Source organism: Trichomycterus rosablanca, chromosome 6 (genome assembly GCF_030014385.1).
Source record: "Trichomycterus rosablanca isolate fTriRos1 chromosome 6, fTriRos1.hap1, whole genome shotgun sequence".
NCBI lineage: Eukaryota > Metazoa > Chordata > Actinopteri > Siluriformes > Trichomycteridae > Trichomycterus > Trichomycterus rosablanca.
Genome location: NC_085993.1, coordinates 10047101 through 10073453, shown reverse-complemented (window position 1 = coordinate 10073453; position 26353 = coordinate 10047101). Strand labels below are relative to the sequence as shown.

General features: G+C 41.4%; 1 protein-coding gene and 1 pseudogene across 1 annotated transcript; one reads left to right on the top strand and one right to left on the bottom strand.

The window, feature by feature from the left end:
* Positions 1–1454: 1454 nt before the first annotated feature.
* On the top strand, positions 1455–1575 carry LOC134317366 (5S ribosomal RNA; annotated as a pseudogene).
* Positions 1576–2972: 1397 nt separating this feature from the next.
* Positions 2973–24171, bottom strand: txnrd3 (thioredoxin reductase 3). The gene is made up of 16 exons (XM_062997388.1): positions 23821–24171; positions 20059–20119; positions 15088–15197; positions 13579–13686; positions 13404–13476; positions 13176–13295; positions 11401–11543; positions 10209–10324; positions 8830–9055; positions 8309–8401; positions 8138–8214; positions 6346–6502; positions 6100–6207; positions 5925–6020; positions 4623–4757; positions 2973–4515 (listed from the first exon to the last, which is right to left on the bottom strand). The coding sequence occupies exons 1-16, from the start codon at positions 23929–23931 to the stop codon at positions 4453–4455; spliced, it is 1797 nt and encodes a 598-aa protein (XP_062853458.1). The 5' UTR covers positions 23932–24171; the 3' UTR covers positions 2973–4452.
* Positions 24172–26353: the final 2182 nt, after the last annotated feature.

Below are 26353 nucleotides of genomic sequence, written 5' to 3'. Positions count from 1 at the left end.
CAAAGACTCTGTAAAAGGCGTTCGGGTGGCACAGCTTTAAACTGACACAGCCCTTTACCGCCGGGATCCAAGGTACGGATCCCCAGTGGTGCTATCAGCCGACTGGGCATCTACATACAAACAAACATGATTGGTTATACCTGGGGGGAGGGGTAAATTGCCAAGATCCTGCAATGATTTGTTGTTCTTTCCAGGGTGTGTTTGTGCACTGTTTATGGTTATTTGTTTTATTTTTTAAAATATTTTTTTCCCCCAGTCTAGTCGTCTCCAATTACCCTGAATGCGTCCTCTATACTGATTTGACCCTTCACTGCTGACTGAGGACGCCTCTCAACTGACATGCGCCCCCTCCGGTACACACAGTCTGTACAGAGTTGAGTTCATATACTTGACAGGCACTGTGTACGGAGGGTCACACCCCCATCAGCATTATTCCTCAGCCCTGTGCAGGCGCCATCAGTCAGCCAGTAGGGGCCACAGTCGCACCAGTTATGAGGACCTGATCCGACTTTCTTACCCCTAACCCTGAGCAACAGTCAATCGTTGTTCATACTGCTGCCCAGCCTAGTCGGAGAGGCAGAGCTGAGGTTCGAATGATGTATTTGAAACCCAAACTCTGGTGAGCTAGCGTACTTTACCGCTGCGCCACCTGAGCGGCTCTGTTTCTAGTTATTTAAAGGGAAAACCAGACCCACCATGACCCTGACCAGGACAAAGTGGTGGTAAAACATGAAAATAAAACAAATCGTGCAAACTAATCATCTAAGCTGTACGTCAGTTGTGTGTAATGAAATATTACAACCACATTTTTATGCATCAAGAATAAAATGTGTAATCCATTTTTACAGAACTGGAATTATAGCTATATGGTGTTTAAGTTCAGTTAAGTGAAGAGACTTGTTAGAATTATGTCCCAAGCAAAAACATTTCACCACTTCCTCTTCTCCTGCGTAAAAGCCCAAATTACATAACTACATACTATGTCCCCAGTTAGTGTTGACAGTCCTGGATTAGCACCTTTAAAATAGAAAAGACTTGATCTTAACAGACATATCCTACTAATTAGATCATACAGTATTTGCATTCATTCTCACAAACTGCTACATTCTGGTCATTATCAATGTGGCCAACTGTGTCTGTTGAGCTTCTGACCAGGTTTAAATATTATTTGAAAATATTAATATGCCTCCACCATTGTGGCAACACCAGATGTTGCATCCAGATGAGTGGAGCCTGTTATAGTTTCAAGAGTGAAAGGAAAATCATATTATGCCCACCATTTTTAAATATGATTTCCATCTATCTTGTGGTAATAATAATATAATGTACATTCACAGAGCACTTTATTAGTCACATACACAAATCAGTTCATCTGGACACGTTTGTCGTAGAGAAACGTTTCGTCACTCATTCAAGTGACTTCTTCAGTCTGAGCTGGTGGGGAAAACCCAAACTCTTACGGCCACACCACCCTGAGAACTTGTCTGATCTTGTCCGATCTCAGAAGCTGAGCAGGGTTGGACTCAGTCAGTACCTAGATGGGAGACTGCTTGGGAAAACTGAGTGATGTAAGCTCTGGGCAAGCCGTAGCCCAGTGGTTAGGGTGCCGGACTATTAATCAGAAGATTGCTGGTTCAAGCCCCACCACTCCCAGGTTGCTGCTGTTGGGTCCTTGAGCAAGGCCCTTAACCTTCAATTGCTCAGACTGTATACTGTAACTGTACTGTAAGTCGCTTTGGATAAAGGCGTCTGCTAAATGCTGAAAATGTAAATGTAAACATGCAGGCGATTTGCACATACACACGTGATTTGCATATGGACCTGATCACGGGATCCATTGTTATGCAATGGGTCAGTTTTGATCATTATGCAAATTGCCTGCATATAAAGTTGGGGTTTTCACCACCAGCTCAGACTGAAGAAGTCACTTGGATGAGTGATGAAACGTTTCTCTACAACATACTTGTGTCCTGATGAACTGATTCAACTTTGTGGATTTGTGTACCTGGATCATTGAGCATGCATCAAGAGATTTATTAGGTACACTTATGTGGTACTTACATTCATTGATTAGTTTATAGGGTACACAGATAAACTTTGTGGGTTTACAATTACTGACTGTAGAATACCTCTTGCTCTGTACCCTGTTGTTTAAAAATCCCAACACTACTAATGCACCTGATAGACTAATACCAGAACAAAATCGAATTGCTGAAGCCCTGTGATGGATTGGCACCCTGTCCAGCGTATTCCTGCCTGAGCTCGGTGGTTCACAGTGCTGTTTGAGTTGGTCATCTTCTAGACCTTCATCAGTGGTCACAGGACGCTGCCCACAGGGTGCTGTTGGCTACATATTTTTGGTTGGTGGACTATTCTCAGTCCAGCAGTGACAGTGAGGTGTTTAAAAACTCCATCAGCGCTGCTGTGTCTTATCCACTCATACCAGCACAACACACACTAACACACCACCACCATGTCAGTGTCACTGCAGAGCTGAGAATGATCCACCACCCAAATAATACCTGCTGTGGTGGTCCTGACCATTGAAGAACAGGGTGAAAGCAGGCTAAAAAAAAGTATGCAGAGAAACAGATGGACTACAGTCAGTAATTGTAGAACTACAAAGTGCTATTATATGGTAAGTGAAGCTGATAAAATGGACAAGGTGGTGGTTTTAATGTTATGGCTGATCGGGGGGGGGGGGGGTTGTATATATGACAAATAAAGGCATTCTAGTGACAGTGCCCGAGTTCCAAGGTTTTAAATCCCTGGCTGGGCTTACCAGTACAGACAGGTGGGGCATATATCAGTGCACCGAGTCCCCGATCCCAAGCTTATAAATAAGTATAAAAAATTCAAACCAAGTCAAATGTGAATTAATGATCCGCTGTGGTGTTGTCTATCAGAAGCAGCTAAGAGGAATAGTTTATTCATGAATGTGCAGATATTACACGGACAACAAAACTCAGAGATGAGGTTCAGAGTACATAGCTTTATTTAAATTCTTCTAATTACTCCAAAACATTGATACCATAGAAACACTGGCTTGTACATTCACCAGGCATTGTTGCTAAGTGACAGCACATAAGGGGGGTTTTATCTAACAAATTACATGTCTTTTTAAAAGGTGATTCAGTGAGATCAAGCAAATGGGAGTTTGCTTCAAGGTAAAAAGTGATGGTCATGAAATCAGAAATTTAAGTGCTTCAAAGGGAATTACAAACCAGAAGATGGTTTAAATACAAGTACACTTTTAGATAAGGATTAGGACTACAATGCCACATTCTGTTTAGCTTTGGTAAAAATACACAGTGGACGTTTTCTGACACAAAAGCTTTGTTATCGAGTGTTTAATCCAAACTTGGGCATTTAACTGCCACACAGGAATATGGAACCAAACGTCTGATTGTTTCTCATTTAAGGCTGGAATGGTGGAAATAATACAAAACGACACAATGACAATTCAGACCCTTAGAAAACATTTATCTATGCTTCAGACTGGTAGAAAATGTCTGTCTATGCTTAAGGTCAAAAGAAAACTTCCAAAAGTAAAACAAACATTGTAGCTGAGACTGTATTGTGGCAAATGTAAAACACCAAAGGTTATAAGTGCATGAGACTAATCAGTGCCCTGGATCATGGTGCATCTTAAATAGAGAATCACTAATAACAGTAATATATTCCTAAATTTATATGAATTAGGACATTTCACGCTACAGAGCCAGTCCTCACACTCAGTTGTAACACTACAGTATTTTGAGGGAAGCAGTAGCCCTAAATTATGCTCTGTTTGAGCCTAGAGCTAGGCAAATTGGACAAGTGTGTGTGCGCGCATGTGTGTGTACGATGTGTGTTTTCACCTCCTCAGTCTAAGCTCAGAACATCATCAGTCATAGCCCACCTTAGAATTTAGGTTAGGGGCTAAAACGTCACATAGCTTTAGAGGTGTGGATGCTTGTGTTAGTGGCGTGTGTGCGCACCAAAACATGCATCAACTCCTAATGCATTTCTGCCTCAGACCTGGAGGATTTCGTAGCAGCAGAGTAACCCCGCTGTTTAACAGGCTGTCCTTTAGTGTGTCAGCTTCTCCATCTCTGCTGTGCAGCAGGGCTCAAGTCGGTCCCGACACACCACAATCTGAAGACCTTCCCAATATCTGCCACTAGCATCTCACACCTAAAAAAATCTTCAGGTGGCACCTAGTGGTCAGATCGAAGGAAAGTCTTAAGATGTATGTCTCATGGACTCTAAAGAGCACTTTAAAAAGAGTGATTTGATTCCTGTTCAGTCTTTTATTGCTTTGTGTTTCGCTGTTTAGAGACTAAGCTGAGTTAGAGAGTTGGAAAGCTGACGGACTGGTCAAAGGATGGATGGGACCAGTACAGGCAGTAGAAACTAGCTTTAAGCAGTTTCAAGTTTTAGGACAGCCTATTAAACGAGCAGGGTTTAACCTCAGCAACCAGACTGCGTGATGTCACCACCTGACCTCTTGGTCACCTCCATCGTAGTGAAGATCTGACAAGACAAAACAAATTCAAAATAGCATCAAAATTACAACAGTAAGTAGCAAAACATTTGTATTGTTTTTTTTTTTTTTTTTTTTTTTTTTTACACATACACACCTCAGCACAGGTTGGGTGTATACCAATGGTGGTATCCAGCTGCTCTTTGGTCAATCCACACTTGATGGCAGCTCCAAATCCCTGAGTCACCTCCCCAGCATTAGGACCCAGGTAGTGAAAACCGATCACACGGTACTACACACATACACATTGAATCATCTGATTAGTATCTCAAAGGGCAAACCACACAGACACACATTTAAACCAGCATCACAGCCTCTCTTGGGCTTGTATTACACAGAAACGGAACACTGCGTTATTATTATCATTTATTAAAATTGTATTGTCATGTTTTACACTTTGGTTACATCCATGACTGGAACGGCAGTTACTCGTTACACAAGATTCATCAGTTCACAAGTTTAATGTCAAACACAGTTATGGACAATTTTGTATCTCCAGTTCACCTCACTTGCACGTCATTGGACTGTGGGAGGAAACCAGAGCTCTCGGAGAAAACCCATGCAGACACGGGAGAACATGCAAACGCCACACAGAAAGGACCCGGACCGCCCCACCTGGAGATCGAACCCAGGACCTTCTTGCTGTGAGGCGACAGAACTATACACTGAACCACCGTGGCCCCCAACACTGGGTTGTAACTAATGTAATCTCACAAAGCCAGCAATCATCTGCTTTACAAAATTCACGTCTAGGGAAGAATGTGAAATATATTGGGTTTGAATGGCGCTGAATTAGAGCATGGGTGCACAGACAAATGTTCTAAAAATCAGTTACAACACCAGAAAGGTTTCATCCAAAGCACATGCTTAATCCCACCAACAGAAATAAAACATCTTGGAAGTGAATGAGGCAAAAATTGACATTCATTAAATCATTCACTTGGGATAGAACAACAGTCTATTACACTAGCCCATCAACAATAAGATATGGGTGCTATCAACCAGCCAGGTGTCTATAGACATGGCCATCTCCCCCATCCCACAAAAACCTCACACATACCTAAAGTCCTGTGATGTATTGGCACCCTGCCTTGCACCAACACTTCTTTATTTACTCTTGTGGACATTTTATAGGCTTCCTCACTGAATCAAAAATCACACCTAATTACCACTACATTACTGACTTCTACTGTCTGGTGTCAAATGTTAAATGAGAGGTTGTCTGTGGCACTGCACACAAGTCATTGTGTTTGAGGGGCGTGCAATGATCTGGCTGATCCTTGATCAGATCGGGGTTGTGCACGCCGGAACAGATTCACAGCAGGGGAATTGTAAATGACTCATTTGGGAGATAAATGGGAGAAATATGAATGAATAAAAGAAAACAGAAGGCACTTACATTGTCCAATTTGTTGCAGATGATTTTGGCATAGCATCTGTTGTTGTCCCTACTGGGCAAGGTGTACTCCAGAGGCCAGAACAGACTGTGATAAATCTAAACACAAACACAAAGCACGTATAAACAAAACAGTCTGTGTGATTCACCTGAACATAAAGGGGAAAAAACAACACACCTCAAGGTTTTGCTCTCCATGAAGCTCGATGGATTTTTCCTCGGAGAGACCACAGCTGCCGTACTCCAGAGGTGTGAACACGGTTGTGGGAACGTTCACGTAGTCACACTGCAAAAACAAATCAACAATAATAAGCAAAAATGCTGTAAACTGTAAATAATTAAAACAATAATTGAATCATGTGTAAACCACAGATGAAGTATATATATATATATATATATATATATATTGTCATTTCCTACTCACCTTGGCAGTAGCACCTGCAAACAGCCTGCGAGCCAGTAGCTTGCCAGCATGAACAGCTACAGGTGTCAGCTCCCATTTACCCTCCAGAATGTCGCCGATGGCGTAGATGTGTGGGACATTGGTCTGCTCCTCATCATTTACTGGGATCTTTCCATTCCTTAAGAGAGCACAGGTTGCACAGTACCAGATTAGGCAAACGACAACTTGCGCACACACAATGAGTCTGTCAGAACACCTAGCAACCTCTCTACACAGACTGCATACTACGTCATCCTACACATGCTCCCGAGAAGAAGGCTGTCTAAATTCTTAGATACCTTAAAATGCTGCCTTAAATCTTTCTTATTTTATATATATCCATCAATCAGCCAACAGAGGTCATAGTTTCATCAGTTACAAGAAGTCCCTATCCGGCTTAATAGCCCACCCCTATATGAACAACAGGCCAATCGTTGTTCACGTGGCCGGATGGCAGAGCTGAGACTCGATACGATGTATTCGAGATCCCAGCTCTGGTGTGCTAGAATCTGTTTTTACTGCTGCGCCACCTGAGCGGCCGAGGTGCCTTAATTCTGAGCTATAATCCGACTAAATAACGAAGGCAATCCCAGCATGCAGTGCACAACCACTTTTCTCACAAATTTTTTTTAATTTGTATAAAAGGTGTACAAGTGTCATTTATTTGCAGATTTGAGTTTGTCTGTGACAGTTTAACCATTTTCGGTACACGGAGGAAGATGTTAGCTGGCAAGCTAGTGGGTTGTGCCACCTCAGCCCATTGGTTTGAATGGCCGGAGGCTGTGTTGGCTTAGTAAGGGAAAACTGTGGTGACGTAATCGCTGTCTAAGTAGTGCGTCTGAATAATCTGCCATATAAGTTTAATGTCTTATTAGAATACTCTTTACTTAGGCAGCTACTTGGGTAGGCACTAGGCAGAAAGGCAGCTCACTAGGTTTTCCAAAAGAACCACAGTCTACTTTTGAGGAGGTTTGTGATTAGATAAAGCATGGTCTTCAAATTCTGCTGCCAAGCACTTTGACTAGACACTAAAAGCTACTTGTGCCAGTCTTATCTTTTGAGCACCTGTCCAGGCTACTATATCAGAATGCTGCACCTTTCGAGCACCAAGATCTGGTTTAGTTATTAACAAACTCAAAGTAGACGGCCACAGTGTCAACATGTTGAATGCATTCCATCAGGGGGAGGGGGGAGCACATATAAGCACATGCGTGTGGAGCACATGCAGCAGATAAGCATACATATACAACACTCGCACTTACAGCTGAGAATGCAACAGGATTTTTTATGTATAAAAACCCCACATAAATGAATCACTAAGACTTTTCAGTGATAGATGTACACACACCATGATAAATGATTAAGACTATATTGCCCAATCCTCATGAGTAGTTACAGTACTGCTGTGTGTGTCAGATTAGAATGAGCAATCAGAAGGAGTCATGAGAGAAACAAGTACTACAAACTGATCCAGTAATCTCCAAGCTAAGGAGCATAAGAATTTGTCTTTATAAGTCTTTATGGTCCAACACACACAAACTATTAATCTCGAATCCTTATCATGTATGTTTAGCTTGTACTGTGTTCCAAAAACATTTGTAAAGCTGACTAATTCACTAGACAGGCCTTTCCACCCTTGAAACAATATTGCTGAATCACTGTGAATGTGCTGCTCTACTCTCTCTACTACAGAATACTTGCCCCACCTCCCACGCCCAATACACAAATAACCGAGCAACAATATCATCAGGACAGGCGAGCCAAAAGGACATACTTTGGGCTGACGTTCACTCCAACCTTTTCAAGACCAATTTTTCCTGTGCAGGCATCACGACCGACAGCAATCAAGACCTAGAACAGAAAACAGAAGCCTGTAAGCGCTAAATATTTCCATAAAGCAACCAAAAAATGATCCAGTAAAACCAGAAGACAGATTCGAACTCACAGTGTTGTACTCTCCTTCAAAGATTTCATCAGTGTCAGTAGACTTGGCAGTCACTTTCAATCGACCTGGAGTGCCAGCCTCAAGCTGTTCCACCTGACAAAAAAAAGAAGAGTTTAAAACAGAAATAAACACAGTGCACTCTTTCAGTAACCACAATTCATAAGATCCTATTCCCTTGTCCTATCCTATTCCCCACCCCGCAGGGACAGGGTCACTGTGCTAATATTGGCCTCTAAAGCTGACTGCATTCATATTATGTTGCATACTCCAGTCCCTTGTTTTTAGGTGGAACAATGTTTGACACTCAGAGCACAACAAGGCTCAAGACCTGCTTTAAGACACTCCCAAACATATTAAACTCTGAGGCCAAACAGAAAACCATACTGGACGTCCACCAGCCTGGCTGTGAGAGGGAAAGCAGATGTCCTCCTTCAGTAACCTGGATTTATAAGATCCCCCCGCCCCCACAATAACCATGACCTTTACTTAAACATACACATCCTTCTTCTCCTCACACGTACCTTAACAGGAACAAACTTTCTGAGGAATTTGACCCCATGTGTCTCCATGTGGTCCCCTGCACGATTGGCCATGTCCTGGTCGAATCCTCTCAGTAGAATTGAGCGAACCATTACGGTCACATCGAGCCCCAGACCGGCTAGGAATCCCCCACATTCCAATGCAACATAGGATGCTCCGACGACCAACGTCTTACCGGGACAGTAGGGTAAGGAGAAGAGGTCGTCACTACCAAAGAGGACAGTAAAACAAATAAGAATGAAACAATCCAAAAGTCAGGCATTTACAATGACTGTGCTCCAGTAAGGCGATTGTTTACCTGGACCTAATGGTGCCACTTTAACAGGCATCACTTACAGTGTAGGTTTTATCAGATTCGTCAGGTTGCCAAACGGATATATGCATCACTTAACACAATGTTCAACATGGAGAGGAAAAAAAACCCTTTTCTGTTGTGCCCATTAGCCACACATTTTTTTATTCAATCATTTATTGCCTGTTTTACAACTGCTTTATCCTAGTTAGGGTAGCGGTGATGGTGATTCATAGGCAAAAGGTGTAAAAAACTGTCAGGTCTCCAGTCCATAACAAGGCACACTCACACTTGAGACCATTTCTTGTAGCTCCAACTGGCCTGACACATGTCTTTTGACTTGTGGGAGGAAACCAGAGCACCCTCAGGAAACAGGGAGGACATGCAAATTCCACACAGACAGTCAAACCCAGGCCCATCTTACTGTGAGGCGCCAGCATTACCCACTGCGCCACCCAACACCAGAAATCTGTGTCCTTTTTTCCTTTTACACCAAATGCTTCCATATTGTACTTTAATTATTATATTAATTAGGTAACACCATAACACCTTTTTTTTCTGTTTTTTCTTCTTTTCTGTTTTTTCTTCTTTTGACTGCTGCTGTATTTAGGGGTCACCAGAGCAGATCATCCTGGTTGGCATACCTCATTTGGCGCAGTTTTTTTTTCGCCGGATGGGCTGCCTGACAACACTTAATTCATCCAGGCTTGGGACTGGCACTAAGAACACACTGACAAGCGCATCTCCCATTGGCTAGGGCCTTAACCACTGGGCTATCCCTGTCCACCAAACCAATTTCCTCAGTGCAACCCACCACAACCCACACAAACCTTCTGAAGTACAAGTAAGAAGTCTTTTGTTTAGCTGAACTACTGCGATGCACACTTTATGTACACTTAGGCTAAGCTCATTAATTGATCGTGACATACCCTCTCAGGACCAGCAGAGTTGAACTAAGACTGGTTTTAAAACGTTCAGCTTTAACAAAGTTCCCCTGAGACAACAGCTTATCCCTCTGCATTACGATGATCCCACCTGTCATCTCTGCTTTCTAAATGAGTCACTCACCTGGTGATACAGTATTCCTTATCTCCAGGGATGCCCAAGTAGCACGGCCGCTCTCCTGTTGCCAGCACAAACTTAGCTGCTGTGTAGAAGGTTTCCTTGCCTCGCTTGTTTGTGGCCTGGTGAATGAGGGGAAATTGTTAAATAAATCAGAGCTTTCATTTATTTAAAGTAAACCTCCATACTGTTCAGATTTCTTTTAGAAAGTCATCAACTGCATTAGTGATAAACATAGTTCAGATGTTACTATCCAGTAATCGAGGACCTAGGGTTTTGATATAAGAGATTTAGATCTACCTTCAGGTCTGAAGTCACAGTCATGAAACATTCCACACTAAACAAGCAGCAACAGATTTGAATATTAAATATATACTGATGAACCAAAACATTAGGACCACCAGCCTAATATACTGTCAAAAGAGCTCTGACCCGAGCATGGTGAGAGAGGGATCCTGTTGCCATGTCATCGCAGGTAAAAAATGATGCCCATGTGCCGAACTGTACACATGATCTTGCCGGGAAAATTTAGTTGGACCCGTTATCTTTCTTCCATTGCTTTGATGTCCAGTTCTGACGTTGGCGTGTGCACTGTAAGTACTTTCGGCAGTGTACAGGTGTTAGTATAGGCACTCTGACTGGCCTGCAACTATGCAGCCCTATAGACAGAAGAGTTAATTTAGCCCACAACAGACACCACAACTTTAATGTCATATGGGATCAATGATTCTTGGCTGCCCAAAAACCTGTCTGTGGTTCGTGGCTTGTCCTTTCTCAGATCGCTGTGGGCAGGTACTCGCTGCGGCTAGCCATTATGATTCAGCCCTTATCAAAGTCGTCATTTTATATATTCTTAACTATGGTGTGAACAATTGTTATAAAATAAGCATAGCTTTGGGGGGTGCATAGCATAGCATTTTTGGGGGGTGGTCAAAATCCTGTTCCGTCAGTCTACCAATAGGCTTAATCCCTACCTGGTAATTACCAGGTAAAAATACATGAGTTGATTTAAACCACCACCAGGTATTAGCAAAATCTTTGCCCAGGATATGAATGGCAGAACACAGTAGTGCAGTTTTCTCAGTGCGGAAAAAGAGAATGGATTACGTCTATTCAATCATAATGGCTGTAAGAAACACTGACCCTAGAGCTTGGTTACAAATGCTCAGACATGCAAAACCAACCTTGAGACACTAACCTTGATTTTGTGAGGCTCCACAAACTCTGCATAAGCATTGACGTAATTGACTTTCTTGTCTTGTAGAGACACTCTGTATCCCCAGTTCAGGGAGCCGATGTAGTTATTCACTGCAGTCTTCATCGTCTCCCAGTTGTGAGTCACTGCATAAAATCAGAAAAAAACCTTCCTCCATCAGCACGTCTCTGTGAGGTCCATGAAGACTGATGGTCTGACAAGTTGTTTATGGAAAAACTCAAGAGGCCTTTACAGATCTATGTCCTTAACCCTACTGCACATATTCTGAATGAATTGGAGTGTAGCTTGTGAGTGAGGCCTTTTAATTCAACACTAATAGCTGCATTTTTTACAAACTGGGCAGAGATTCCCAGAGACTACCAAAACCTTGTGGAAAGCCTTTCCAAAAGTTATGGTTATATTCACATCAGGGAGGGTAAATAGTTCTCACGTTAGTCTATCATTTACAGCATTCAGCAGATGCTTTCAACCAAAGCAAGCTACAGTATACACCGACCAGGCATAACATGACCACTGACAGGTGAAGTGAACATCACTGATTATCACTTCATCACGACACCTGTTAGTGAGTGAGATATATTAGGCAGCAAGTGAACATTTTATCAAAGTTGATGTGTTAGAAGCAGGAAAAATGGCCGAGCGTAAGGATTTGAGCGAGTTTGACAAGGGCCAAATTGTGATGGCTAGACGACTGTGTCAGAGCATCTCCAAAACTGCAGGTCTTGTGGGGTGTTCCCGGTCTGCAGTGGTCAGTATCTATCAGAAGTGGTCCAAGAAAGAAACAGAGGTAAACCGGCAACAGGGTCATGGGCGGCCAAGGCTCATTGATGCATGTGGGGAGCGAAAGCTGGCACGTGTGGTTTGATCCAACAGATGAACTACTGTAGCTCAAATTGCTGAAGAAGTTAATGCTGGTTCTGATAGAAAGATGTCAGAATACACAGTGCGTCGAAGTGTTTGGGTATGGGGCTGCATAGCCGCAGACCAGTCAGTTAGGAAGGTGGTCATAATGTTATGCTTAATCTGTGTATTATGTAATCAGCGACCTTTCGATTATTAGTCCAATACCCTAACCACTAGGCTACATCTGCCCATCCCTGCCAAGTGCTGTTCTTATGTGTTTCTTTAAATGAGCTTTTATATCATTTTTTTTTTTATAAATCTGTTTTGCTAGAGAATGACGTTCCTATGAGTATTTAGTGCATTCAGTCAGTATGTGCTTAATAGAAACAGGTATTCTGCAGGTATCACAGAGTGGGGGAGCTTCCCTTCCTTACAAGGTATGAATGCATAGTTTGTCCAGTGCAGCATCTGGTATAGATCACCTGATCAAATCATCTCTCTGGTTGCATTTTTAGTTGGTGGATAATGTCAGGACATACTTTCTTTCCAAAAGAGTAGAGGCTATAATGGTATTGGCACAGAATGCCCATCTCATTTTTCATCTGCAGTAAAAGACTCTAAAAGTCAGTCCCAATCAAGGTTTTCATTATCCTGGTCAGGGTCGTGGTGGGTCTGGTTTAACTGGGAAAGACTGAGCGCAAGGCAGGAATACCCTGAACAGGCCAATAATTTGTCACAGGACTTCAGCCACCTCCCCTCAGACATAGCCAATCATGTCTGTGAAGATAACTGGCCAGCCAATAGCACCACCATGGGCTTGAGCCATAGACCACAGTACCACCAGAGTGCAGTTTCAAACAAAGTAAACATAAAACAAGGAATTTTTAGTAAAGTATCTGGTAGCTTATTTTTACCTTGTTCACTAAACTCCCACCCGAACTTGCGAGCGTCCTCCAAGGCAGTATGAAGGAGTGCAGTCTGATGCATCAGCTTTTTAGGGATGCAGCCCACATTCACACATGTTCCACCCAGACCTAAAACATGAAACATGAATTATTGTACTCAGATTACACTAAAAAAGCACTCTTAGCCAAATCTGTCATTCTGTTGTACAAGCTGGTAAATTATCCAGCACTCCTTACCCCATGAAGTACCCATAGGTGTGGGGACAACGTAATCCAGAACCATGACCTTCTTCCCCAAAGCAGCAGCTTCCTATATGACCAATCAGATTTCAAATAAGAACCATTTCTAATAAGAGGTAAATTGACAAAAGGGAACATTGAGGCAAAAAGTAGGCAAAGGCCGGTGAGTCACCTTTGAGCAGGACAGGCCGCCGGAACCACCTCCTATCACGATGAGGTCGTAGTCGTACACCTCGCTCTCCGCTCCCAGCAGCTGCTGTAGGAGACCATCTTTATGTGCCTGTTACCATGACACCGGGGAAAATAATTACCACAGGCACAAAAACCGTAGAGATAAGAGATAATCATAATACAGGATCTCATGTATCATTCATTTCAATTACAAAGGTCTTTTGTCCTCGTTACTTTAAAGTAGCATTTGAATGGACACATAACTGCACTGCTGGCTCATTAAGCAACAGGACAGGACAGGACAATGATGGAGGAAATGCCCTGAAAATCCTGCCTTGTCAGATGTGTAGATATAAAACACGGTGACAACAGAAAAGGAACCTGATAGTTTTGCAGGGCTTGTATTATAGTGAACAGTAAAAACTATCAATACAAGATGCACCACAAATAAGACAAAATAATAATAATTTAAAAAAGGCCCATACCTAGAGCATAAAAAAAAAAAAGTCTATATTAGCCTTACTGAAGTCAATGGTAACTACAAAAAAAAACAAAAAAACACACATTTTAGGATTTTGCCCCCCATCGGTAGATGAATCATTCTACTAATCGACCTCTGGAGCAATTTTAGTTCTGAATTGCACTGCTCAAAAAATTGAAGGCAACATTTAAAAATCACAACAGATCTTTAAAAAAATTCTTTACCGATATAAATTGTGTACATCTGTTGAGTGCAAAATGACAACAACAGTCAAGGAAAACCAAAATCAAGCCACTAAGATCTGGATTTAAAATCCCACCAAAAATAAAAATAAAAATTGAAATCTCATAATGTGACGCTCATAATGGTGTGCATGGCCCCCCCATGTGCCTGTATGCACTCCCGACAATGTCTGGGCATGCTCAGAATGAGACGGCGGAAGGTGTCCTGTGGGATCTCATCCCAGACCAGTATCAAGAGATCCTGGACAATACATGGTGCAATTGGATTCACCAATACATAACATCCCAGAGGTTCTCAATTAGATTTAGGTCAGGGGAACATAAGGGGCCAGTCAAAGGCATTAATGCCTTCTTCATTTAGGAACTGCCACACACTCTGGTCACATGAGGTCATCACATGGAAGTTTGTGTGACCCTCCAAGGATAGGCCTCCCTAAATGGTCACTGATCCACCAATATTTGTCAAAATATGCAAACTATGTCCCATAGGTACTACAACCATATGATAAGAGCTAATTATGTTTGTTTGTTTGTTTATTAGGATTTTAACGTCATGTTTTACACTTTGGTTACATTCATGACAGGAACGGTAGTTACTCATTACACAAGATTCATCAGTTCACAAGGTTATGTCGAACACAGTCATGGACAATTTAGTATTTCCAATTCACCTCACTTGCATGTCTTTGGATTGTGGGAGGAAACCAGAGCACCCGGAGAAAACCCACGCAGACACGGGGAGAACATGCAAACTCCACACAGAAAGGACCTTTATTGTCTGAGCTACCTGGATGGTCTTGTCACAGCCTCCGAGATGGGTCTTGTTGATGAAGACGTTGGGGACGGTTTTCTGCCCAGTCATCTCCAACAGCAAGTCCTGGTAGTTGGAGCCATTCTCTGAAACACATGCCAGACAAAACAGTATTACCCGGCTGCTCATGTTACTAGACTTCATTTGGCTAACCTACATACAGCATGGGCACTGTAACCTGCCAGATAGGATCAGGTGTGGAACCTGAACCTGAGCGCTGGGTCAGAGCCCAGGAGCACAGGCTGAGAACATCAGGCTGATAACATTAACGCCTTGTTTTTCCGAAATTACACAAAAGGTCGTTTCAGATCTCAATTAGGGTGAATGAGATTTCAAAGGATCCAGTTATCCAAACCAACATCTTCCTAAGAATTTAGTTTATAGTTTAAAATAAATGGCTAAACTAAACACTGGGTTTGAACCACTATTAAAAAGAATACCAGATATAACTGAGTGATCTATGTAATGCAGGAATCAGCCATTTGACTTTAACCCTGTAGATCAGATCAATGAACTTTAGCAAATGCTACATTAAAAAGATTTATGATATTGATTAATGATTTATTTCCAACAGCTCATAAGTAATATTTGAATCGAAACTGGAGCTGCAGGAATCACACACGCACAAACGCACAAACCAGGGCCATGTAATAAGTTGTGCTGAAATCAAACTTAGCAGAGATCTGCAGGGCAGCGATAGCTCAGTGGTTAATGTACTAATCTTATGATCCCCACTGTTGGGCCCATGAGCTACCACAGCCCCTGGTCAGAGAATGCATTACTCATACAATATTTTGAATTATTACTGTAATCAGTAGCAAATCTCATTCCAATCCACTGGAGGGCTACAGCCACAAATACCCCCTTTCCCTGTAACAAAGCCAATCATGTCTGTGTAGATGCCCGGCGGATTGATAGCACTGCTGAGATTAAAAGCCAGATTTAGGTACTGGTGGGCTAGCATAATACATATAAGTCAAGTCAAGTCAACTTTATTTATATAGCGCTTTTTACAATAGACATTGTCTCAAAGCAACTTTACAAAATCCAGGACCAACAGATACAAAAAACCCCTGTTGAGCAAGCCGAGGGCGACTGTGGCAAGGAAAAACTCCCTGAAAATTACAGGAAGAAACCTTGAGAGGAACCAGACTCAGCAGGGCCCATCCTTCTTGGGTGGCCTGGAGGATACTTTATATAAATACACGATTTACACAGAGCATACGGACACAGAATTAAATGATCTAAAAGTTATAACTGGTAATAAATAGATAAATAATAATAGAGTTGTTCTTCGCTGTAGTCTTCAATAATGTCTGTAGTGATTTCTTGTCATTCTTGGTGCAATTACTCCAGACCCGACACATATAAGACCTCTGCACCACCAAAGCGCCTTAATGATCTTGTTTATACTTTAACTCATGTGCCACAGTAACGTTCAACCCCCACCCCCCTGAGGCAACCCAGTTTTTTCCCCAGAAATTTGTTCTAGATCCCAACTTTGTAAATTGATGTGTTAGTTTATTTTGCATTTAAAATCTGGTGTGCATTCACACATAACACTGATAAATTACTGGTTAATAGTAAGCAAACACACACTTATCACAGGGTTTTGGAAGTTTGGTGCATGTGGTGGGGCAGCTAGAGAAGAAGTAAGGGTGGGTAAAGAGAAAAAAGGAAGGAATTATTTGTGTTCAAAGACTAAAGGAGACACAAAGCTGAAATGCTGCCAAGCAGGCAGAGTGACTCAGCAAGTTCAAGTAGTGAAACGTAGTAGCTGCATCCTGCTCTGAAACGCTATAGGATATATCGATCACTGGCACATGTGATGGGCACGGGGCTTAAAATCTGCAATAGCAGATCTGATGTTGCCCCTTTTACAGTGTCAGACTCTGAATGTGAATATAATGATAGCAAGGGGGTTAAAGACTTTACATTTAGATCATTTCACGGACACTTTTTACCCTAAGCAACTTAATTGTGACTGAATACTACGCAAGCAACTGAGGGTTAGGAGCCTTGCTTTGGGGCCCAACCGTGGCAACTTCGCAGTGGTGGGGCTTGAACCAGCGACCTTCTCATCACAAGACCAGTACCTTAACCACTCAGCTACCAAAGCCATATCTTTGAGAAATGACTCAAATGAAAAACACACACTTATTTAAATGGTTTATTTATTTTGGTTTAGCTACCCCATTGACCATTTCTTGGCTAGTACACTGTGTGTGCACGTGTGTGCTTTTGGTCTTCTCAGAATTTCAGGACTTCTTGTACTTTGTAGTTAAAAATTTCTTTCATGGTCGCCTGCATGGAATTTCATTCTTGTAGTATGTGGGGTGTTCCAGAAGTAAGTGCTTTATGGTTCAATCAATGTTGCAATCCTGCATCTTGTGTATACCATACCCTTCATTCTTTCATTCATCATTGTCTACTGACTATTTGTTTTCTCTATACACCGATCAGCCATAACATTAAAACCACCTCCTTGTTTCTACACTCACTGTCCATGTTATCAGCTCCACTTACCATATAGAAGCACTTTGTAGTTCTACAATTACTGACTGTAGATCTTCTGTTTCTCTGCATGCTTTGTTAGCCCCCTTTCATGCTGTTCTTCAATGGTCAGGACCCCCACAGGACCACTACAGAGTAGGTATTATTTGGATGGTGGATCATTCTCAGCACTGCAGTGACCCTGACATGGTGGTGGTGTGTTAGTGTGTGTTGTAGTGGTATGAGTAGATAAGACACAGCAGCGCTGCTGAAGTTTTTAAAACACCTCACTGTCAGTGCTGGACTGAGAATAGTCCACCAACCAAACACATTTCCAGCCAACAGCACTCCCTGGGCAGCGTGCTGTGACCAGTGATGAAGGTCTAGAAGATGACCAACTCAAACAGCAGCAATAGATGAGTGATCGTTTCTGACTTTATATCTACAAGGTGGACCAACTAGGTAGGAGTGTCTGATAGAGTGGACAGTGAGTGGACACAGTATTTAAAAACTCCAGCAGCGCTGCTGTGTCTGATCCACTCATACCAGCACAACACACACTAACACACCACCACCGTATCAGTGTCACTGCAGTGCTGAGAATGATCCACCACCTGAATAATACCTACTCTGTAGTGGTACTGTGGGGGTCCTGACCATTGAAGAACAGGGTGAAGGCAGGTTAAAAAAGTATGTACAGATGGACTATAGTCAGTAATTGTAGAACTACAAAGTGCTCCTATATGATAAGTGGAGCTGATAAAATGGACAGTGTGTGTAGAAACAAGGAGGTGGTTTTAATGTTATGGCTGATCGGTATATATATATTTAAGTGACACAAGGATTGCTTGCACTATGTTCTATTCTGTCTGTTTTTCCTGCTAGCATTGCCACAGTTACTTGGTTTCTGTTTTTGAGTTTGTCTGTGTAGACGGTTTGATGATTTGGCAACAGCATAGAAACTCTTGTTTTGTGTTAGTTCCAGGTTTATGTCCGGCTGCTAGGGTTTTCATGGGGAGACGATGTTAATATGTCTTTGTCCTATGATGCTAATGTTTATTTTCAGGTCCATTAAGTGTCTTCTAATGCTCCAAAGAAGTGGTTATAAACTTGTTGGCTGCCCACAATTTAAATACAATGAGCATTCTACATACCAGGTAGATTAAAATAACTAGCCGACAGGTCTGTGTGTTTTTTCAAGTGATTATGTAATCTTACATGTCTGCAGCAATGCTTCCTGATGCAAAGCCTAATCTGGCTATGTACTGATAAGCAAAAACACACCCAACTGTCGCAGTACGAGTTTTGCTAAACAAATTCTATAATGCGATCTGTCTGCAAGCAGAGCAAAACAGCTATAAATCAAGAGAGAGGAAAAAGACTGAGCTGACAAAGTAATAACATTAATTCACACAGGAAGCAAGAAATCAGATTACGAGAAAGCTAAACAAAGTTAGGAAGAGTCTGCATGTAAGCTTTCTAAATCAGCACAACCCAATTAGCAACCTTGTTATGGACAATTGTATAACAGTAATGTTCAGATTATAAATAAATAGATATTACCCTTTCTAAACATTTTAGGTGAGTATAAGGTAAAATACTGATTAATTCTTTCATTTACATACAACAGTTCTATACATTACAATCATCAACCCACCACTGACAGCTACCCTTTTCATTCAACACTATGAACTGAACTCAAACAGATTACAGTAGACCCTTGACTTACAAATTTAATTGGTTCCGAAGGGCTGTTCTTAAGTCAAAATATTTGTAAGTTAAACCTATTTTTTCCATAAGAAATAACGTAAATAGACTTAATCTGTGCCAGACCTCCCAAACCCCCCTTACCTAACCTCTCTAATGTGTTCAATTGTCTTCTTTTCCCTTTAATCTTAAATTATAGAGTAGACATTACTGTAATAAACAATAGTAAACAACAATACACAGAAGTACTGTACTGTACATAAAAAATAATAAGCTGAATAAGCAAACCACTGAGACCTGCTTCGGGCTCTCTAGGTTTCCTTTTTTTAACGACAAACTTATCCAATGTTGACTGTATTTTGACAAAATATTTTTTTTTTTTTTAAACACCGGAAAAACACTGTCCACTGTCTGAATGTTCGCTCACTGTGTGTGTGTGTGTGTGTGTGTGCGAACACACACACACACACACACACACACACACACACACACACACACACACACACACACACACACACACACACACAGAGAGAGAGAGAGAGAAAGAGGGAGGGAGACGGTCGGAGTAAACTTGTTCGTGACGTCACGTGTTTCGTTACCGTGCAAATTTCGGTTCGTAATCCGAAGTTTGTTCGTATGTTAAATTGAAAAACATTGCTCGTAACCCAAAACATTTGTATGGTAAACGGTTTGTAGGTCAAGGGTCTACTGTAAAGAGAATACAAGAATGAGCAAGGCTTTACTTACCAATTAAATCCAGCTCTAGGACATTGCATTTTACATTCAACTCCTGAAAAAGCTCTTTCACCTGAAAAACACCAAAAAACAATCATCACCTTTACAAAAAAAACAAAAACAACAACAAGTCAGCTATGACCATGTTCTATAGTTTGTTAAAGGAAAGAATAAACTAGCAAAATTCCAAAGGGGGGAATTGGAGAAGACTAGTTCAGGAGCAAATAAGGCAGGAAAATGGCCATAGCTGGCAGTATTGGTAAAGCCATATGCAATTAATCTGTTATGACAATCTGTTGACGATCAGATATGAAGGCCTAGATTTAGAGTTAAGTTTGTAAAAGACTTCCTGACAGTTTTGTGCTTTAGTTCTTGCAATCAAAATCAATGCAAGTCTTGTAGATTTGTAGGAGACCAACAGATTCTATTTATATGAAGTAAATAAAATGGAACAATTTTTGGGACAAAAAAAAGCATTACTACCATTAAAAAGGGCAACCAAACACAACCTCCACACAAAGTTAGATTTACACAAGTTCTTTTTGCCAATAACAGATCACCCCTGAAATTCAATACCAAATTCTACAGTACCAAAATGAGAAATTTAATTAGTCAGTAGTGAACAGTTTATTCCAAGCACTAACACAGTCAGTATATTAAAACGTTTTTGACAACAAAAATTGTCGTTGCTATAAGATAAACGAAGTTCAACTTTTATACTGACACAGTCCACAGGTGACGAGTTTAACATAAAGAAGGACAGCATAGCATTACAAAAAACAGCTTCCATTTGTGACTTTTTTTCATTTTAAATATTATAAATGCACAAAAAGCACTCACAGCAGAAAAACGTTTTGGGCATTTATAATCTCTAAACGAGTCTGCAAACTGGCATATGTGCACATAGGTGGGTGCTTCGGTCTTCAAATTAAGCCTCAGCCGCTTTAAAACGGTCTTTTAAACTGACACAACAAATCAAACAATGAACACAGTTACTGGTTAGTCACTGTCATCTCTAATTTAAGTTGTAAAAGTGCTGGCATTAACGTCATAATAATACTGAAATATATAAACTTCTGAAGAAAAGATATTCAGTTCTGTATCCTGTTGGTTCTGACAGTCTTTCTACATGGTGCGGCATCAACTGTGTCCACCTGTCTGGAACACAGGAGATTTTGAGTACAGAAAAGTCTTTTGGTTAGTAACACCACACACTGTTGTTACATTTATTTAACTACATGGTTTTAAATAACGCCTGTTAAACTGCTCCTGGAATCAATTATAATTTTAGGAATCGAACTGCACTCCTATGCTATGGTGGCAGACCTAAACTGGGGGAATAAAGACATATGTATACCACATGGGATTTGAAAAAGACAAGTAGCCTAGTATTTTAAAACTCTCTGTACCTTGAAACACTACAAGTAACTACATGGTCACAACAAGGTAAGTGGTTCTAACAACATTGTATAGTAACCATTTAAAACATCTTTGAAAACGTCCAGTCTGCTTCTTTACGACTACATTGTTTAAAACACAATATTCATTATAAATTATGAATTTTCTATTTGTATTTTTTTCTATATCTATTTGTATCTAAGCGTCTTTGAGTGTCCTGAAAAGCGCTATATAAATAAAATGTATTATTATTATTATTATTATTATTATTAAATAAAAATGGAGCAAAGTATAGCTTTGTCATAGAAGTACCAACAATTAAAACTATTTAAAAACGTACATTAATTTAAAAGCAGGCAGTTCAACAAATGTAACAGAATGTGATGTTACAGCTCAGTGACTGACCTGAAGGATTTATTATTTTGGAATCCACTGTTTTAATTATTGCTCTGAAAGCTTTTTTCTCAACTGTCTATAGAGAAATATTATATGATTTGCTGCTTACTGAAGCCTACAGCTGTTGTATTAACTATGCTATGGCAGTATTTGAAAAATCCATACGGTATAAGGAAATCACAGACGGTATACCGAATGTACCGTCATACCGCCCAGCCCTTATGTGTGTGTATGTATTTGTATTTGTATTTATATATATATATATACATATATATATATATACAGGGGTTGGACAAAATAACTGAAACACCTGTCATTTTAGTGTGGGAGGTTTCATGGCTAAATTGGACCAGTCTGGTGGCCAATCTTCATTAATTGCACATTGCACCAGTAAGAGCAGAGTGTGAAGGTTCAATTAGCAGGGTAAGAGCACAGTTTTGCTCAAAATATTGCAATGCACACAACATTATGGGTGACATACCAGAGTTCAAAAGAGGACAAATTGTTGGTGCACGTCTTGCTGGCGCATCTGTGACCAAGACAGCAAGTCTTTGTGATGTATCAAGAGCCACGGTATCCAGGGTAATGTCAGCATACCACCAAGAAGGACAAACCACATCCAACAGGATTAACTGTGGACGCAAGAGGAAGCTGTCTGAAAGGGATGTTCGGGTGCTAACCCGGATTGTATCCAAAAAACATAAAACCACGGCTGCCCAAATCACGGCAGAATTAAATGTGCACCTCAACTCTCCTGTTTCCACCAGAACTGTCCGTCGGGAGCTCCACAGGGTCAATATACACGGCCGGGCTGCTATAGCCAAACCTTTGGTCACTCGTGCCAATGCCAAACGTCGGTTTCAATGGTGCAAGGAGCGCAAATCTTGGGCTGTGGACAATGTGAAACATGTATTGTTCTCTGATGAGTCCACCTTTACTGTTTTCCCCACATCCGGGAGAGTTACGGTGTGGAGAAGCCCCAAAGAAGCGTACCACCCAGACTGTTGCATGCCCAGAGTGAAGCATGGGGGTGGATCAGTGATGGTTTGGGCTGCCATATCATGGCATTCCCTTGGCCCAATACTTGTGCTAGATGGGCGCGTCACTGCCGAGGACTACCGAACCATTCTGGAGGACCATGTGCATCCAATGGCGGTGCCGTGTATCAGGATGACAATGCACCAATACACACAGCAAGACTGGTGAAAGATTGGTTTGATGAACATGAAAGTGAAGTTGAACATCTCCCATGGCCTGCACAGTCACCAGATCTAAATATTATTGAGCCACTTTGGGGTGTTTTGGAGAAGCGAGTCAGGAAACGTTTTCCTCCACCAGCATCACGTAGTGACCTGGCAACTATCCTGCAAGAAGAATGGCTTAAAATCCCTCTGACCACTGTGCAGGACTTGTATATGTCATTTCCAAGACGAATTGACGCTGTATTGGTCGCAAAATGAGGCCCTACACCATACTAATAAATGATTGTGGTCTAAAACCAGGTGTTTCAGTTATTTTGTCCAACCCCTGTATATACACATATGCATAACCAACCAACCTAATGGTGCTGCTTCACTGACAAACTTACATAAGATTGATTTTAATAAGGACATATTAAAAAGGACATATATTGTTTTTGATAAGACACATGTGTATAATTATTAAAAACAATATCAGATGAGTTTCAGTCAGATGGGCACTAAGTGAAGAAGCACCATTAAGTTGGTTGGGTTGGTTATGTTGGCAGAACTGCAACTTTTCTCCACAAGTTCAGAGCAAGTAAACACAATATTATGTTCTGACCAGCCTGAAGGTACTGTACCAAATTTGCGACGTTGCTATTAACTGGACGTTATGTGTTGTTACTGGGAATACTGCGCCATTTCTCAGAAGCTTCCCACAGTAGTAGGCAAAGTTAGCCTGAGCCAATAGCAGTAAAAACACTGTTAGTGGGACAGTTAACAGTATTTGTTTACTCACCTTTTTACAGAACGGGCAGAAGCTTTTACTAAAGACCAGCACCGAGTTGGTATCGATCAGCTCCTGTATTCGGGCTTTAATCTGCCCGGTTTCCTTCTCTACCGGCGGCATGATTCAGGCAACACACACGTAGCAACAAACCAGCCTCAGAAGGGCCAGTAAACTTCTCCAGGAACTCCGTGTATAACCGCACTGCTTCACTGTGACAAGACCCAGAATATGGTCTAAATAGGACCAAAAGCAAACGACAAAAGATAGAAAAGTGTTATTTCGTGCACCGCGCCTGCTTGGTCATGATCGAGGCTCCTCTGTGGTCGCTATAAGAACCCGCCAAAGATCCTCCTGCCCTCAACTTCTACTGAAGCCCAATAAAGCCCGAGCGTGACGTCATTCTACCTGCCTGCCTCCCTGACCAAATTACAAACGTCCTCTCTTCTCTGTGTTTACTTTGCACAGTCTGATGTTAATCTACTACAAAAAAGAACTAATCTCACTTAATAAGAACACACCCAGAGTGTCTTTATTTATCTCCAAACAAACATCAAACCAGAACGACGCAGGACCGTCAGGCATCTTCTGAGGACAGCAAAATGTACGTTATTGTGTGAAAAACTGACACCTGGTGGCATAAAAGTGGAAAATCAGAATCTAGACCAGGGGTGCCCATACTTTCATGGCTTGAGATCTACAGTACTCTTTCCATGTTATCAGCTCCACTTACCATATAGAAGCACTTTGTAGTTCTACAATTACTGACTGTAGTCCATCTGTTTCTCTACATACTTCTTTTAGCCTGCTTTCACCCTGTTCTTCAATGATCAGGACCCCCACAAAGCAGGTATTATTTAGGTGGTGGATCATTCTCAGCACTGCAGTGACAATGACATGGTGGTGGTGTGCTAGTGTGTGTTGTGCTGGTATGAGTGGATCAGACACAGCAGCGCTGCTGGAGTTTTTAAATACCATGTCCACCAGAGGTGAAAAGAGTACTAAAATATTGTACTCAAGTAAAAGTACTACTACTTTAATGAATTTTTACTTAAGTACGAGTAAAATTACTAGTCTAAAAATCTACTCAAGTAAAAAGTAACTCATTTAAAATGTACTCAGAGTAAACGTTACTTAGTTACTTTTTTTAACAGGAGAGGGTGACAAGTGGATATAAATCTCACAATAGTTGTTTTTTATTAAAATATAATAGAAAAAACATGTTGATACAACATTTAAAACATTTAGGGATGTGTAATGTGTCATTTTAGTACAGACCATCCCATAAAACTTTTTTAAACTGTATAACCACTAGTGATGGCTCGTTCGCGAACGATCCGATTCTATTGAACGGCTCTTTAAAATGAACGAAAGGAACCGAGTCGCTGCTTGAACAAAGGAATGAAGAGCCATTTTTTTGAACGGCTCTTTAAAAGGAACCGAGCCAAAAGATCCGACTCCCCATCGCAGAATTTACTTCAGCAGTTTCCCAGACGCGATTTTTTAGCGCTTATTTTACTCAGTAACGGATCTTATTTAAAATATAGCGAATTACAATTCTTAATACAAAACATACTTAAGTAAAAGTAAAATTACTGGTTGTAAAATCTACTTTAAAAACTACAAGTACACAAAAAAACTACTCAATTACAGTAACGCGAGTAAATGTATTTCGTTACTTTCCACCTCTGGTGTCCACTCACTGTCCACTCTATTAGACACTCCTTGTGTATTCTTTTTTTTTTTTTTTTTTTTCCCTTTTTTTCTCCCCCTTTAGCGCAATTTGCATCGTGCTTCCTCTCTGTCTATGCCGAACCCTGCCCTGACCGAGGAGATCAACGCTAACCCATATCCCCTCCGAAACATGAACAGCAGCCGGATGCATTTTTGCCACCCACATATTTTTTATGAGATTGGCGCCACCTAGCGTTGCATGCGGAGAGACACACCCTAAGGGCACTCTTCCTCATCTCTTGTGCAGGCGTTTCTAATCAGCCGGCAGAGGTCGTAATCGCATTCTGACAGAGAGAGACCCACATCCGGTTCTTTGTCCCACCCCCCAACTGAGCAACCGGCCAATCGTTGCTCATACAGCCACTCAGCTTTGAACCGGTGAAGCAGAGCTGGATTCGATACTACGTACTCAGAATCCAGCCCTGGTTGCAGCGTGTCTTTTTACCGCTGCGCCACCTGAGCAGCTGATCGGTGTGTTCTTATGTTTGGATATTTTTCCACAGCCAGCAAGCTCCAAAACTGTCCAACAGAGGCCCCTGACTTCATATGAATGTCAGATTGTAGGGTTAAAATTTCTGTATGTAACATGAAATCTATATATTGTCCATCAGCTTCTTCCACGTATGAATGAAACAGTTGTCTGTTTTTTTGGTTACTCTGTGCTTGTTTGCGCACTTATCTTCACAAACAGTGTAGGTTGCAAACTGACTACTGATGAATGAAAACTTTCTAGATCAGCGTTTCCCAACCTTTTTTGCACCACGGACCGGTTTAATTTAACATTTAATTTCACGGACCGGTGGGGAACTGA

Bases quoted from the DNA above. Each gene is read 5' to 3' on its own strand.
- txnrd3 (XM_062997388.1), bottom strand. From the start codon at position 23,931: ATGCCGCCGGTAGAGAAGGAAACCGGGCAGATTAAAGCCCGAATACAG. The intron at 15,198-20,058 runs GTAAGTAAAGCC...CATGTGTTTCAG, and splicing joins CCTAGAGCTGGATTTAATTG to AGAATGGCTCCAACTACCAG. The intron at 13,296-13,403 runs GTAAGGAGTGCT...TTCATGTTTTAG, and splicing joins ACCTATGGGTACTTCATGGG to GTCTGGGTGGAACATGTGTG.